The 16858-nt window shown below is 44.7% G+C and overlaps 1 protein-coding gene across 1 annotated transcript; it reads left to right on the top strand.

The window, feature by feature from the left end:
* The first annotated feature begins 7594 nt into the window (after nucleotides 1-7594).
* LOC119211379 (endothelin receptor type B-like) lies at nucleotides 7595-16168 on the top strand. The gene is made up of 8 exons (XM_037462235.2): nucleotides 7595-7747; nucleotides 11572-12015; nucleotides 12807-12919; nucleotides 13008-13212; nucleotides 13736-13885; nucleotides 13996-14129; nucleotides 14237-14345; nucleotides 14518-16168. The coding sequence occupies exons 2-8, from the start codon at nucleotides 11626-11628 to the stop codon at nucleotides 14656-14658; spliced, it is 1242 nt and encodes a 413-aa protein (XP_037318132.2). The 5' UTR covers nucleotides 7595-7747; nucleotides 11572-11625; the 3' UTR covers nucleotides 14659-16168.
* The last annotated feature ends 690 nt before the right edge of the window (nucleotides 16169-16858 follow it).

The raw sequence follows: 16858 nt of genomic DNA, 5'->3' as shown, positions 1-16858 counted from the left end.
AGTGTGCCTTGATCTTCTAGACTGGATCTAGACTTACATACGCTAATACGTACAGCCAGTTGGCAGCTTTGCGTAGTCGAGAGCATTGGGGGACGGTGAGCCTCGGTTGCATAAATTACCCAAGATTCGTGTGCACGAACAAACACACTATTGGAGACGGAGTAGACAAATGATACTTGGAGTGTACAAATACTCAACATTCCTCATATATGCACACACACACACACATTTGTACACACCAGGGTGACCTTTCAACTGGAGGGTAGAGCGACTTGAACGCATCTTTGTCTGCAAGCATCTGTTGAAAATGTCCTTGAGCAAAACATCTGTCCTGCTTTATTGCACGCTTTGATAGCCGGTCTCATGCTTCGACCTTATAGGAAAGGGCAGAAAAAGTCATAAAAGAATATCGAAAAGACAATGTTGCTCACACAGTAGCTCCTGAAAAGGACATTCCAATATAGTTGGTTGAGATCTATATTGGTTTCAAAGGTTATAGAGATTGCAGCTCTAACAGCTGGAGTTCACCGGAGCCCTGGTAAAACAATGCATGGGGAGCAAAAGCTTCCTAATACTCTTCAAATCATTTCAAACTATTTTCTCAAGAGTCCAAATGAAAGAAAACTATAAAAGAAACCCCTCGAATCAGCAATGGAAGCAATTACTAATGACGTGTCTGTATTCACAATAAAGGATTTTGAGCTAAAGCTGCTGTAGGGGAAAGACAAAGAGCTGAGGAGGAAAGGCAGAACCACCCCAAAAATCAACAATAAAAAAATGGACAAAAAAGCAGGAAAAAGTGGTCGTCTCCCAGAAAGCACCCAGTTTTGTGTGAACTGTTGAACTGTTGAAGGAGAGTCGTTCTCCTTCCTCTCTTTAACCAACCACACAGTCACAGACAAGAGAGCATCATATGTTAACACAATTAGTCATTAAGTTATGACCCATGTTGAAAAATAATGTAATTTCCTTTTTTCAGCAAAGAAATGAACATTAATGTTCGAGTTTTCTGACGTAATTCCATCAATCAAATCATTTTGGAAAAGGCCCTCAGCAGGGTTTCGTTATGGAGAATGTATTTAACATTTTACAGAGCACATGGAAACCCTGAATCTCCACGTCAGACAAAAATGGAAGGCCCGAAAAATCTGCGCTGGCACATGAAGCGTTGAGGGTTCATAATGGTAAACTGGAAAGCACATGAGGCCTTTTTGTCAGATGTGAAACAGCATGAAATCCTCGAGTGAGGGAAGAGAGAAAACACAAAAACTGACAGAAGGGCTTACAGCACTGGAGGATATAGCAATGTCTGCTTCACTTTAGTGCCTAATCCTTTTCCAGTCTGCTAGTCTGTCCATCTTTCTCCATTCATATCTGCCTTTTCAGAGTCCACTCCCTCTTTGTCAGTAAGCGTTGACCTTTGACCTTTCGGGTAAGCGCTGAAGAATGAACAGATTATCGGCCAGACAATGATTTCTGTGTGTTGATAACGCTCGAGCCACAAATACAAAGCATGTAAGAGGTCCATGAAAACTAATAAAATAAGACCATGGACCAAAGCTGCAGTAGAAAACATGATCCTAAATGCAGGAATAGATTTGAGTATGTTGTAACATATTCAATTTGCTGCTACTACTAACAAAACCCTCATCAGCTTGAATGTATCCCCCCCCCCGCATCCACCCCTGCTGCTGACTTTTTGTTTTTTTTTCAGTTTATCAACAGTTTCCTGCCCATGGGAATATAGGAAGTACCCACCTATCCTGACTCTGACACTACAAATATCTTTAACTTCCATATTGTTGGGTAAGAGGAAAAGAAGAAAAAACAATTGCCACAAAACTAACATTGTGCTGCTCGCAAATTCTGCTTGGTCAATAATAAACCGGACGTGTGCAGCAGGTCGAGTAGTTGTTGATGTCAGCCGTGAGAGAGTGACGGTTCCTGTTCCAAGGGCAGATCCAGCCGGGGCGGGTGGGAAATTGTTACAGTGTGCAGGGTGATGAGAGGGGTCATCGCAGAGCTGCTGAGGGGGAAAACATGTCCATCAATGGCCAAAGAAAGAAAACCACGCAATGCAAGGTCTCATTCTTTCTTCTCCCCCTCCACACGCAAAGGTACACACCCATCAAAACGGAACATTTTTGACGTATTTTTTTATTGCACCAGACGACTTTTTGAAAGAGGGATGGCTACGACTGGTCATTATAATCATGTTTTCCCAGAGGGACTCTTTCATGCCTTCATGTTCGAGGAGGCTCTCTTGGTATAGTTTGTAAAAGCGATACCAAGAGCAGGGGCCCCTGTTGTCATGACCTTAATATGACCCGTGCTTTGCGCTTTAAAAGGGACCAGATTGTGCAATATTGCTGGAATGTGAATGTCAAAATGGATTTCCTCTTTTTTTACAGCACTGTCGCGATAACCCCTGAGGCGACTGCTACTATTCACGCTGACAGTAGCCCATAAAACCTATCTGGAGATCTGGAGTTGTTCTGTCAATCATTCTCCAAAGTTACTACCAGGTATCAAAAAGGGAGGGAAATAACGCATGTGTCAACGCATTAAACTGCACGATAAACCAGCAGGCTCTGCCCGCCCCTGACTTCCCTCGAGCAGGGGGATCGGTGAGTCACCGCGGCGTTCAATCCTCTGCACAGGAGGACGTATTAGAGCTGCACAGAAGGCTTGTCTATACAGGTGCGTTCATTGGATTAATTCAGAAAGCAGCACCCTCGCCTCGATCCCGCTGGGTCGGCACACTGAACTGCCAGGCCATCGTTTTACCAGAGCTGCCGAGGGCGGAGCTCTCTCATCTCTTTGGTCTCGTGGCCGGGGAGAGGTTGTATCCAATGAACAAATGATAATAATAATAATAATAATAACACAAACACACAGAGTGCATGAACCCTCAAATCCTGCGGTTGGTATTTAAGTATAGAAAAGCACAGAGATGGCACAGAGGTCCAGTACAGTGAAGATAGCAGCTGCTGTTGGTTAGCAGTTAGATTTTTTGTGATAACGGATTACAGTAACAACACTGTTCGTACGGACCCATTTATTGAAGTTCTCCACTCTATTACTTAGAATCAGGTGTTCAATCCCGCGTTGCTTCTTTAATGTATTGCAGGCTGATCCTGGGGACAGAACCAGATGTCCTTACTCCAAACCAACCGGAGGATAATTCCAATGATTATCCCATTATGCCAAATTGTAGTTTCCCAGTACAGTCGTCATTCTCGAGATAAGTGCAACATCTTCGTCGGAAGCCTTTTAAAAAGATCCAACTAATTTTTGATATTAAATGTCCTGGACAAATTAAAATGTTTTTATACTTATTTGGAAAAAGGCGACAAAGCATATTTTCTGATGCCTCACGGAAGTAATCAACCTACATGTCTAAGATGATGTTTTGCTTGTTTCCAGTTTAGAGGTCAGCATTTCCTGTTTTATTTGGAACACTCGTTTTGGACCCTTTTCCTCCTGCCTGCGGCCCGCCCTGATTGTTTACACCTGTGACTCATTGTCACCCTCCTTTCATTGTCCGTTCCCAGTTCCTCTTGGCTTTCTCCGGTTCGCGGTCCAGCCGTGTGTCCTCGAGAATGCCGAGCGTGACTTCGACCTGGTACTGGACTGTACTTACCCAACATGTCTGACCCCCTCAACTACCACCTTATTTTTAAAGAGCAAAAACGTGTCTTTGCACACTTTTAATTCTTTGTTATGGACATACCTCTTCTCAAAGCATTTAAGTTAATAAACGGTGCAATGGGTGATTCACGTTAATCCGATCGATTTAAAATCTTAATTTTAATATCTCTCTTGTGTGGAAGTAAAATCTGATTAGTTATGATACCATGTACGGAACTACTCTCTCTATGAGAGAACAATGCTGTTGTTTTACTCAATTTTGTATTAACATTATTGATGTAGAGAGAGAAACTTACTTTGTGGTTCAATTTAACACACTCGTCTTACTTTAACAGCAATTATTACAATTTTGAACTGATTATTTATTTGCCAAATTGAAAATGTTAACCCTCACTGACACAGGTTCAAACAAGACATTTAAGGACAAACTTATACAAACATTCAACTTTAACTGTAACAAAGTCCACCCATTTATTTTCTTTACGGTTTTGGGGCCCCATCTGAGGATGATTATTACATATTGTAACCATTGTTCTGTAATGACAGGAAATCAGAACAAAGCCAAATAATACATCAAATAATAACATTGGAACAACAGCATTTTGTGAAGCTGTGAATTCGATTAGCTCTCAGTGAAACTCTGCAACTGTCCCACATTCAAATCAGGCTAAATGATGTCCATATTGCTGCAAGACACAAGCCAAACGAATGTCAGCTGCTGGGTTACACCCCAAACACAGCCTCGGCCTGCTGGAGTGTAGCGTTGTACGATCAAATGAGCAGTGAGATTAAGTGTTATTGAAAACCCTCCACTCAACTCGCCCTTCCCAAGTGTGTCAGAGAGCTACGTGGCCATTAAGGTCACGTAAGCGGTCAGTAAGGCAACAGCTGATCTGTCTTTCCGCTCGTCGGCATTGATTAAAATGACTGCAGTCGATAGTGGAAAAAGACGGATCAAAGGAAGCCCACCAAAGCATCTTGCGTGCTAACCCATGAACAGTCCACCCCAGTGTAACAAAGCATCCCACGTTCTGACGGCCCTCTGGGCAGCGAGCCCATCACGCCGTGGACTCTGCGTGACGCTCGACTAGAGTCCATGTGTGCCGTGGCGCTGCTTCACTGTGGACGAGACGAGGAAAGGAAGCACGTAGAGCACATGTGTTTCCTCGGCCTTGTCGGCCCGCACGCTGCGCCCGGCTGGACCCCAATCCGTCACGTGCTTGCCTGTGACCGTTTGAATGCCAGCATTTGAGGTTTACGGCTTTTCTTTTGCAGTAGCCTGGTGAAGCAATGCGCCTGTGGTTTTCTTTCCCGGAGAAGGTCCCTCAACCGGGACTTTATAGGCCCTGAAAGCCGGGCAGAGTCTAGCTGTTGTAGCCCCGTTCAGATTGAACTGGACCGTGTGGGTGATGACTCGTGACTTGGTACAGTCTAGCCGCGGCTTTCTCTCCGTTGACGGATAGGCGATGAGGTCCAACATTAGCTTGAGCGGCGCAGCAATCATGAAGAGCGGAACATCCTCTTCACAATGGGACAATTTCAATTCTTCAAAAATGGGTCCTGGTGTTTGAGAATTACTGATTGGTGCAAACATCAGAAGGGAAGCCCCAAATTGGAGCGTCTGAATTTTTTATCGGTAATCCATATCCTCAGTCCATCTATGGCTTTCAAAAGACCTACCAATACGTTGCCGAGACGTGTTCATAAAATAAGCTCTTTAAAGATCCAGACAGGAGAAAAACACTTTTCTAGATTAAGGGCTTTTGATTCTCTTCAGTGGGTATCAATGTTTTTGTTAAGCCTTAAAGAATCCAGGGAACCTTTATGGCGCACGGATGAGCATTAAAATCCTTCACATGAAGAACAACATACAGGATTACATCAGACACAAAGGCTAATGTGATTAGAGCTGGTGCCCACGTCATGTAAAAGTTATTTACTTTGACTCTACAGTAAATCATTCCTTATGTGTTAAAGACTGACGCACAGAGAAATGGATCCGATTTCCAAGGCTATGGTTGTATGACTGAACGTTGGGACTGAACTTATAGATATTTATCTCAAATTCTTTCAAAGATCGTAAATTGAGCAAAGATGCCACAATTTAAAGTTGCACAAACCAAAGTGAAAGATACAGTAGATATAATCCTTTTGGTGTCATACTGCAGCTATTGTGAAACTCCCCACCTGTTTCACTTCCAGTAATCACCAGACTGGCGTGTGTTGTCCCCCTGTGTTTCATTAAGTCTATGATAAGAATAGTAAACATCCTCTTCACAACATACCGGCAGTGAAACAGGTGGGAAGTTTCACCTAATGAACCACCAGAGAAGTGGTGAAGAAGGCCCACCAGAGACTCTTCCCACAGAGACTCGTGCACCAGAGAAAGTGACCTGAGCTATGGATGTACGGTGTGGTTTCGCAGCTGCACCTCAGAGGGGAGAAAGGACAGGCAGCGTGTCGCTAATTAAGGGTGCATCCAAGAACATTGGTGTCCCTCTTCCGTCTCTGGAACAAATCTACTCTGCCCGGCTGAGAAACGGAGCCAATAGGATCGGGTCTGACTGTTCACACCCCGGGCAATGTCGTTTTAGCACACTCCCCCTCTGGCACATTCAGGGTGATGAGGGCACGGACACAACAACTTCCCCAAAGCTGTATAAGTTCCTAACCCGCTTACAAAATTTAAGGGGGGGCGTAACCACTGTTAACACTGGCTCATTTGCTCATTGCAATTAATAGGCATTTGCTACAAACATAAATGTTACTTTTCACCCCTCATTTGAGTCACTCAGTATTTGGACACAAAAACTCCAGAGCAACGGGGATATATCAACACGTCGTCACACACACAGGTGCAGTGTAATCCAGGAATGAGTTGTGGGGACATAATGCATGGAACCACGAGAATAATAGAGATAATGTCGGGTTAATGATTCAACAATAACAAGATTGTGCTAATTACACAAATTAGGTGCCAAGAATAGTCGCCCTCCCAAAATAGAGCATGGAACGGGTGTCATTAAACTGACTCCACAGAAAGGTCCTTTGTTTGGTGTGTGTGTGTGTGTGTGTGTGTGTGTGTGTGTGGTATGTTTGTGCCTGCTGGCACTGATGGTGATGGTGACCGTGTTAGAGGTGAGAGATACTTTGGTGTTGGCTCTGAAAAGCTGAAACATGTGAAAACAACGTGTTCATGAGCACTTCCTGCAAGTCGATGTGGTCCGTTTGTGTGACCATGAGTGGGTTGCAACTTTGAACACAAAATGGCTCATTCACAGGTGCAAGTGTAGTTTTGACAGTCATAAGGCCCGCTGTAACATCCAACAAGCTGTGTCATCACTGTCCTGCTATTCGTGTTTCTGTTAAAAGTTCAAAAGTTTCAAGTTTCACTGAAATTGAGGACATGAAACGATAAATGTGAAGAGAATGTTCTTCTTTAAATGAAGCACCCACCACTGAAAACAAGTAAACAACATCAGCAACATCCTTTTTTCCTGGCAAAGCGGCCTTTGTAGTCAGTCATGTGAAAAATGTTTTTTTATGTGTTCAAATGTAACATCTCCCCAAGCACCTGAGAGCCTGCAGGACAGACGTCACGGACTGTGTGTGTGTGTGTGTGTGTGTGTGAGATCCTGCGGGGTACCATTCCTCTACTGAGGATAGCACGTCGGAGAAATCCATTCATCTCCACTGTCCTCTACGTCATCAGCCCAATAACCAAAAAAAAAGCCATCAGTGGATGTTCCTGGCGATAGGTCGAAACGACGCAGCTTTGCGCATATTCACGAAAAGCAGAAAGTATACTGCGTATTTAGTTGCGTCCTGACTGCCGATGGGGAAGGATGCGCGCGCGTCTTTGATTGGCCCATCTTCTGCAGCCTCCTGGCTCGCGGCTATAAAAGCCTGCGCAGTCACTCCGTGCGTCAGACCGCAGCCGGAGCGTTGGAGAGCAGAGTGCGGGCGCACAGCGAACACACCGCGGGCAGGTCTGACTCGACCTTTGATTACCCACCAAGCACCGTGCCAATTAGCGGAACTCTGCTGGAATTATTCATCGGGAAACTTTGGGACCACAGCAGAACTGCGCGGTCCGGTGAGTATTGATTTGCTCATCGAGCTTCAGCCTCATGGTTTAATTGTTCGCGGTCAAGTAGCGGTTCTGACCGTTCACCTCGCGTAGAAGAGTTGCACTGTGCTGCTCTTCATCGGGCCTGTGACTCCTGATCTCTCCTGGCTCGATTGAGACAACTTGATATTGTATTTTACTCTCTCTATCCTTCCCGCTATTTATTCATCAGAATGATACTGCTGTGATCTTAGAAACTATGCTTTCATCTGAGTGAACGATTTCACATTTTCATTAATTGTTTGTGCATCTTAAATATGGCTTGCCTTTTTTTTATTTCAGGCACACGCCATAGGAATTGAATCGGCTTTTCAAGGCAATAAAAATACAGTTAATGCGTAACTAATAGGCGACTCATGCTTGTAATGAATGCAGTAAATTCCCGTTAACGCACCATAAAGTCACCATATGTGGTTAGTTCACACGTGATGCAGCATTGCTGTTTTCAAGGTTTTTCAGATCAATTCAGATTGTGAAATAACACATTCTCATACAACAATGAATCAATTCAAACTGCTGGTGCACGCTCCTGCATTGTATGTCTGACACAATTACAACGTATTTGGATGTTGAAAAAATGTCTTGTTGCGTTGCGTTTTTTGGCAAATTTGAAAGGAGTGACTCACAAAAAAAGACCTCATCTCTATGAGAATGGATGTGCTCCTGCTATCAGAGCAAATACATGGGTGTGAAATGAACGTGTACTACTGCATTTCAGCTTAATGGGTTATACGTCAATTAATGCAGTCAGTGTGTATAGCATTCCTTCGCTTATCATCTATTCAGTGTGAACTAATCACAAAGTCAAAGTGACCCATTCATTTGTGAATGGTGGACAACAGGTTTTCATGATACATGGCCCTATCATCATTTGTTAGGTCTCGTTTCATATGATGTTTTCCTTTTTATGAAGTGCTACCATTTCCTTTTCACCATTCCTTTTGCACTGGATTTATTGATTTTTTTGGTGCTTGAATGTTTTGTGCTGTCATGACAACATCATACTCATGCACTTATGCAGAGGATCTGCTCTGTTAGCTCGCATTAGCACGGCATGATCTGTCCACGCTGGTCACACACTTTTTGATTTCACGATGTAGGTAAGTGTGTGCAGCTTTCTACAGAGGGCCCCGAGTTAAGGTTTCCTGAAAATGGTCTCTTTCTTAAGGTTTCCTTAAAATATTCACTAAAGTTTTAACCTATGCAGCCTAAGTAAGAAAAAAAAAAACTCGTACTCATAGCTGCAACGTGCCAGATTTCATAGGCCTGGTGGATAATTTAGCATTATAAATTATCCTCTGTCATATTGTCATATCGTGTCAATGCAAGTTACAATTACAGCGTCTTATTTGATGGTAACAAGCAGATAATAACGCACATTTTTTAGCTAACTGGATTATTTTCTACCAAAGTTCGAATTTGAGTGAGAAAATGCGTCATGTTTTTCAATAACATAACTGTAATATCTATTTATTGAATTACCAGAAAACCTGCGGTATCACGATATGCATCGTTATCGAGATATAAAATAATCTATATGTCGACATGCGATTTTGTCCAGATCCCCAAGCTGTATTTAGAGAGGAAATAAACAAAAGAAAAAATACCGGAGATCACAGCTGCATCTGCACATCTGCAGCTGTGCTCCTGCAGCCCCTCGGCAGTTAGTGATTGCTCCACCATTTCAAGCAATGGTATCTAAGTCAATAGGGAAGGTCTTTTTTGAATACATTTTTATTTGCAAATATCCCCAAATTGTTGTTGAGGATGTTGTTGTATTTTTTACCTCCAGAATTAGAATGTTTTCTTCCTGTGATCCATTTTGTATGCCGTGTGCATTCTTCTCCACAAGCAGCCCTCCCGTTTACCACAAGGTGTTTCTCTCAATGCAACCTTGAGACAGGAATGTCAGATTTCCTGTTATTACTTTTCTTCTTATTCTTTGCTTCCTATAAGGACATTTGCATTCCATTTCATGAAAAAACCCTTTTCACTTATGTCCAGGATGCGATACCAAAGTTCTTTTACTGTCATTGTGACACAGCAGCCGTATGAAGTTTAAATCTCATACACGTTTGACCATTTAGTTTTGCATGGTCTCTTCATATTAAAGCCAATGGGTAAAAAGTATTCTCTGAATTTCCTGTCTTGAGAACTGTAATTTTGGCACTGACTTGAAATGTCCCTGCATGCAATAAAGGTGGCTGCAGAAGTCATGGCGTGACATCAGGGCTGTCTCTTTATGTTGGAAGTTGGAGTCCTGGGTCGTGCAAAAGGAACGACTCGGGCCTTAAATCAGTTCTAAGTTACTTCTAAGAAGCTTTAAATGATGATGCACACATTCTGCTGATAGACCCACCCGTAGTAATAAGTACATTCACTCAGGTGCCGTATTTCTACTTTGCTTGAGTAGTAGATGTTCTTGTATCTTCTGCACTGCATCTTTCTTAATTTGCATTAAGAAATTATTCCTTAAGCTCAAACCAGTAGTTTAGAATAGGTGTAGTTGGGGGGCATTCTCTTGTGTTAGATGTCGATAAGTCGTTATCTAGTTTCTATATCTGGTTATGCTTTATCTTCGTCAACTTATCAAGCCACAAACCTAAAATTAATAACATAATCAAGCCATTCCATCTTACAAGCTCTGGCTCAAAGTCCCATTCAGGAAAATGTATTTCTCAAATTCGCCATTTAAATAGAATCCATTGTGCTAATTCATCGGCTCTCCCCAAATGTAGTGCCTCCGGGTCACTCTCGTGACTCCTGTCCTCGGAGGCAAAGTTCCTCGGCTCTCCCTCTTTTCCTTTATCTAATTCTTCCACCCTCTTCTCCTTTTTCCGCCTTTTGTCCAACCAAACAGCTCAGAGCATCAAACTGTCATTCCTTGTGTGTGAAATGTTTTTCACATTTCTTTCTAGTATTTCATGCTCCTCCCTCCCCTCACAAACTCACTTTTTTTAAACCACTAATTGCCCCTTCATTTCAAACCTTAGTAGTTGGCAACTCTCCCCCTCCCCGTCTTTAGAAGTGAAGCCAGCAGACCTCAAGGTCAGAAATGGTTTCTAAAGTCAAATATATTAGATTCAGAGGATCCGTCTGCTAAAACCCCAGCTTTCCAATTAGATCAGACAAGGTTTCTTTGACATGTCCTAATGAGGCTCCATGTTACACAACACAAAGGCATTATTCAGATGATACGGAGGACGTGTAGGGACAAAAAAAAACCCTCTTAGAACAGATTTCTTGTGACACATGTGTGAGTGCATCCATGTGACTTTGTCCCTTTGTGTGTGGGAATAGAACCAGCCTTTGTGTTTCTGAGCCCCGTGCGGCCATAAATGCCAGTTGGGTGCGTGGGGGCTGCAGGAGGTGTAAGTACGCTTTATAGATGTGAGCATCAAAAGCAAAGTGTTTGTCCCTGAAGGGTTTCATATCTTCCGTCTGTGTGTTTGGGTTTTGATAGCGTCTCCATAAAGATAAGTAAATCATCCCGGGAGATGCTCCGGGGCATCCTGGGGGTACGCATGATTCTCCAGAGGCTCAGAGCCCAGCTAAGGTCATCAGGGGGAGAGAGAAAGAGAGCGTGTCTGTCTCACACACACACACACACACAGAAGACATGGGAGACACGCTGTTCCTCATTATTTTCAAATCTATTCATTCAGAACCAATTTCCTCATGAGGAAGGATTGAGCTCATTCTGTTTTGTTTTAACTGTGCTATCGAAAGTTTGGGAGCACATCAAAACACACCTTTGTCATGCTCACGGTTGGTCTACTTTCTTTCTACAGGACCCTCAGAACTCCGCCTCCAAAGCGCAGTCGACCGCGTGCGCGTGGGCGAGCATGAGGGCCGTCGCCTCCCTGCTGCTTTGCCTCCTGGTGGCCGCCGGGGTCGGAGCTTCCCGGTTCGCCCGCGATGCCCGGGGCGGCGCCGCAGCCTCGGAGCCGACCAGGAGCAACGCCACCGCCCCGCTCGCGCTCCCTCAGCCGGGGCAGCCGGCTCCCAACCCCCCCATGTGTCTAAAGCGCACCGAGATCACGCACGCCTTCAAGTACGTCAACACCATCGTGTCCTGCCTGATCTTTGTGGTGGGGATCATCGGCAACTCCACGCTCCTCAAGATCATGTATAAGAACAAGTGCATGAGAAATGGACCCAATGTTCTGATTGGCAGCCTGGCTCTGGGGGACCTGCTGTATATAATCATCGCCATCCCCATCAATGTTTTTAAGGTGACAACAGAAATCCTTTGTGTACGTCTGTCTGGTGTTTTCCTTCGCTTGGTCAATGATTTCTCTTTTTTCCTCGTCGATTAATGGGACCCGACATTGTGTTTTTGATGAATAACTTTTTAAGTATAGGACCCGCAGACTATTTCAGCTCCACTGCGAGAGCTCACCCAAGCTAAAAAAGTGTCGAGATGTCGGGATTTGAACCAAATTCTTCCGTGGTCCTCGCTCGCACACACATGCGTGATGTGAAAGACACCCAGTGGGCTTAAGAGTGAATGCCAAAATGTTAAACCAGGAAGCAACGTGGCAAAGTTGTTGCTTTTTCCAAAATATGATTGGATCAGCTTTAAGTGAGCCGAGCGGGAGGGCTGCCCGTGAGTGACGCATTTTTCTTTTCTGTTACGGTCCCACATTTCAGGTATTTTTAAGTGTGAGACTTTAAAGGAGACGCAGGATCTGCTGAGTTTATAACAGGAGTGTTTTCGTTTTTCTAAACCGGAATATTTCAAAGCCTCGAAATCAAACTGCGGCGGCCGACAAGTACAGGGCCAGTGATAATAATCCCAAGTATAGCCGGACTTTCCATTAAAGACACTGCCGAACTGATTTTGAGTCCTTGGGAGACAAGCTGGCAGCGAGAAGTAACCTCTGACTCTGGCTCACTGGCACAGCGACACGGGACCCTCAAAGACGTCTGTCCATGTGTGCGCACGGGTGACATTTCTCTCTCGTTACAAATGTCCCCCCCCCCCCCCCCCCCCCTCTCTGTCCCGAATGTCTCTCCCCTGCAGCTGATAGCCCAGGACTGGCCGTTCGGCGTGTACATCTGTAAGCTGATGCCATTCATCCAAAAGGCCTCAGTGGGAATCACTGTCCTCAGCCTGTGTGCTCTCAGCATTGACCGGTATGTGGACCCCTGCTCTTCACACACACACACACACACAGAAAATGTCCGTGCTGAATGCGGCCCATGCGTATGCCTGTTGGTGTAGCTACCACGCAGTGACGTCATGGAGCAGGGTGAAGGGGATGGGCGTCCCTCTGTGGAAGGCGGCGGAGGTGACGCTGATCTGGCTGCTCGCTGTGATGCTCGCGGTCCCCGAGGTGCTGGCGTACGACATGCTGGAGTTGCCGTACAGGGGCGCCAAGCTGCGCGTGTGTTTGATCCATCCGGAACAGACCACCAGCTTCATGAAGGTAAAATCCTCCGAATGGGACTCATTCGACATTCGTGAAGTGTTATTTTCTTATTTGAAACGGAAGCTTCATGTCATTTTTGCATGAGACATAATTCTCATGAGTCGATGGACTACTTAAAGAGAAAGTTTGTGCAAACCAAAACCAGCCGAAAACGTATTTAACGTATTTGTACCAGATTTCGAGTTCTGGAAGTGCAAAGCTATCAGTCACAGTACATTATGCTAAAACCATAGGGCTTTTGCACGAGGCAGGTAGCATTTAAAAGGAAAATCTTAAGAGTAGACTGTAAAATTAATAAAAAACTCACAGAATAAACTAATAATAAATAAAGAAATTAAATTAAAGGTTGTTTTTGCTAACAGGACTCTTTTTTACTGTAATTTAGTTAAAATATTTTAATATTACAATTTAAACACTACCAATAACAATTTAAACACTACAGCAGCATCTCGAGTCTTCATAAATTGTACTTTTTGTTGTGGTTGTACTTTCTTTGAGGAGGTCTTCTTTCCCTGTCCAGTTCTACCAGGACGTGAAGGACTGGTGGCTGTTTGGCTTCTATTTCTGCCTCCCGCTGGCCTGCACGGGAATCTTCTACACACTCATGTCCTGCGAGATGCTCAGCCGCAAAAAGGGCATGCGCATCGCACTCAACGACCACATGAAACAGGTACCGCCCCCTTGGATCCTCTGGGGCCACAAGGCCTGGAAAGACAGAGGCGTCAGTATTAATCTCTTTTGTGTGTGTGTGTGTGTGTGTGTGTGTGTGTGCGCGCGCAGCGACGGGAAGTAGCCAAGACGGTGTTCTGCCTCGTGGTGATTTTCGCTCTCTGCTGGCTGCCCCTCCATCTCAGCCGCATTCTGAAGAAAACCATCTACGACGAGAGCGACCCCAACCGCTGCGAGCTGCTCAGGTACCGTGGACACGAGATGCACGCAGACGTCACCAGAGCATTGTTCCCCTCTCCGCGACTTCCTGTAGTCCTGACGGCCAACTGTCCCTTTCCCCCCACCCCGCCAGCTTCCTCTTGGTGATGGATTACATCGGCATCAACATGGCCTCCCTCAACTCCTGCATTAACCCGATTGCCCTCTACTTTGTCAGCCAGAAGTTTAAAAACTGCTTCCAGGTAGGAGGGTGTACACACTGGCAATAAAAACAATGTATTACTGGAAAACGCAGTCAGCAGAAAGCTAACAATATTGTGTGTGTGTGTGTGTGTGTGTGTGTGTGTGTGTGTTTGTGTGTGTGTGTGTGTGTGTGTGTGTGTGTGTGTGTGTGTGTGTGTGTGGCGTTTGCAGTCTTGCCTGTGCTGCTGGTGCTACAGAACATCTCCACTGGACGAACGAGGTTCCGGAGGACGCTGGAAGGGCTCTTGTCACGGGAACGGACTGGACCGATCCAGCTCCCGCTCCAGTCAGAAATACACCAGCTCTTCATAAACTAAACACACACACGACGCACACACACACACACACACACACGCGCACTCGCACACAAAAGTTGCCCACCGGCCGATGGCGAGAGACAAAAAAAGCGAGGCAGCGAGGTGGAAGCCGCAGGACCGTACCTGTTGAAGAGAGAGACAAAGTCATACTAACTGCAACAAGGATGTGTGGCATTCACACAGAGGACTGAGCCTTTTCTCAGTGGACCGACACATTTATAAAGAATGTTTATTAGCCGCATGTAAATATATGTACAGGACTATTTACGAGCATGACTGGAGACCGATGATTACCCCAAACCAGTGTATGAAACCAGTGTATGAAACCAGTGTATGAAACCAGTGTATGAAACCAGTGTATGAAACCGCTCAGTTAAGTGCTGCCTGTTGAGGCTTTGATTCCTCACAGAGAATCTGTGATTTTGAGTGGTTGGTTTCAAAGGGTCTTGTTTTTAAATTGTATTTTTCATTTTTTTTTTAAACGCACGACTTTGCCTCAGCAGAGAAACACAAACGCTAATAATCTGACAATCGACTACAAGCTGTTGTTGAGCTGCCCGGGGCCCCCGGGACCACTGTGACATCATACCATAGTGGGGCCCCACTGAGATGTTGAGAAACCAATCATCCAAAATGTTTTATCTGGAAATGATTGCGGCGCCGGGTCATGTGGTCGCCAGCTGTTTCTCTAGAATGCTGCAAAACACCAGATGACTGCGAGCTGCACAGAGGAGATCTTTTCTTCTTGCCGCGTTTGTGTCGTCGCACGCGTGTAACTGTCTGTCCCACTGTGTAAGACTTACACAGACTTAGGAAGGGTTTCTATTTTTCTAAGAAGTACACATCACAATAGATGTGAAGCCTGCGTAGTCCGACCTTCTGAGTTGTCCATTTAATATTCCCGAATAGTTTCCGTCTAGTGAGTGGTCTTCTGAGAGAGCACCTGGCAGGAAAACGCTCCAAATATGGAGCAGTTTGTGTTTAAGACAGGAGTTGTTATAGTGGGGATTAGGTTTATTTGAAGTTTGTAATGGTCATAGAAAATATTTAGATGTACTAGTCGCTTCCTTTTGAATGTAATCCAGGCAATCGTGTGCTGAGATACAACTGAAATAGATTTGATTCATGCAGTAAGTTCTCCATTTCCGCTGTGACAGAACTGTAGCAGGTTGTGACCCATTAAGCCTTTTATGTGTGCTCCATGTTAGCTTCATTTAGAGGACATCGTGTACTGGAAAGTGAAACCAAGCTAAGATTTTTTAAGTAATATGTGAATATTGGCCTTGTCGTTTAAAGATAACATTTATACTTTATACTTATTTGTTGAGAATACTGTAATAAATATTGTTTTATAGCATTTGTGTTTGACTTATTTACTAAAATAGTGTGAATGCATTCAGGGTAATTTCCAGTTAGTAGTGATGCAGTCTCATTGCATATAAACTATTCACATGTTATACAATATACAGTATCTGCACACATTAAAGATTCTTGGGGGTATTTGACCAGAGCCTTGGAGCAGTTATTCTATCTAACTTGTACACGATGTCATGCACGTAGACAAGTGACATTAACATTGGATGTACAATTGTGGATTCCGAAAGCTTCGGTAAAAAAAGTTTTTCTGCATTTATTTGTTCCGTTTCAGTCAACTCTCCCTTTGCCACCACCGGGTAAGTGCTTGTGTTCCTCTGCAGGACATCTGTAACAAGACAAAGCAAAACATGTGGCTATTTCAATTTAACCCCGTGAGGCTCATTCCGCGCCTTACACTACACCAGCTGCTCTGACTGATGACAACGAAGCTACAATGTTCATGGTAGGCTTTGAATCTATACATCTTGAGTTTGGGGGGGGGGGGGGGGGGGGGGGTTATATCTAAGGTTACTACTGCTCATCTCCAGTCTGTCAAGCTGCTGAACAAGTGTGTCTACGGGTGAGATCGATCATCTGGTCACCTGGTGCATGTCAGAACCAGTGGGAGCTAAACGCCCCCCCCCCCCCCCCCCCCCCCCCCACAACTCTCCACTCAATGCTGTGGAGTCCATCCACCTTCTGGCATCCATCTTGCCTTGGGCCCCAAGCACAAAAAATCCCAACAGAGGATGTACTTTTCCTAAATCCGGCTCACGCTCTCAGCCCGGGTATCTCTAAAGTCTTTGGTACAGTTTAAGCCCGAAGCGCTCTCCTGATGC

The sequence above is a fragment of the Pungitius pungitius genome, chromosome 2 (assembly GCF_949316345.1).
Source record: "Pungitius pungitius chromosome 2, fPunPun2.1, whole genome shotgun sequence".
In the NCBI taxonomy this organism is placed as follows: Eukaryota; Metazoa; Chordata; class Actinopteri; order Perciformes; family Gasterosteidae; genus Pungitius; species Pungitius pungitius.
This window is presented reverse-complemented; position numbering and strand designations above follow the sequence as displayed.

Excerpts from the sequence above, each read along its gene's own strand:
- LOC119211379 (XM_037462235.2), top strand. The coding sequence starts at position 11,626 with ATGAGGGCCGTCGCCTCCCTGCTGCTTTGCCTCCTGGTGGCCGCCGGG. Across the intron at positions 13,213-13,735 it reads AGACCACCAGCTTCATGAAG|TTCTACCAGGACGTGAAGGA; the intron begins GTAAAATCCTCC and ends TTCCCTGTCCAG. Across the intron at positions 14,346-14,517 it reads AGTTTAAAAACTGCTTCCAG|TCTTGCCTGTGCTGCTGGTG; the intron begins GTAGGAGGGTGT and ends TGGCGTTTGCAG.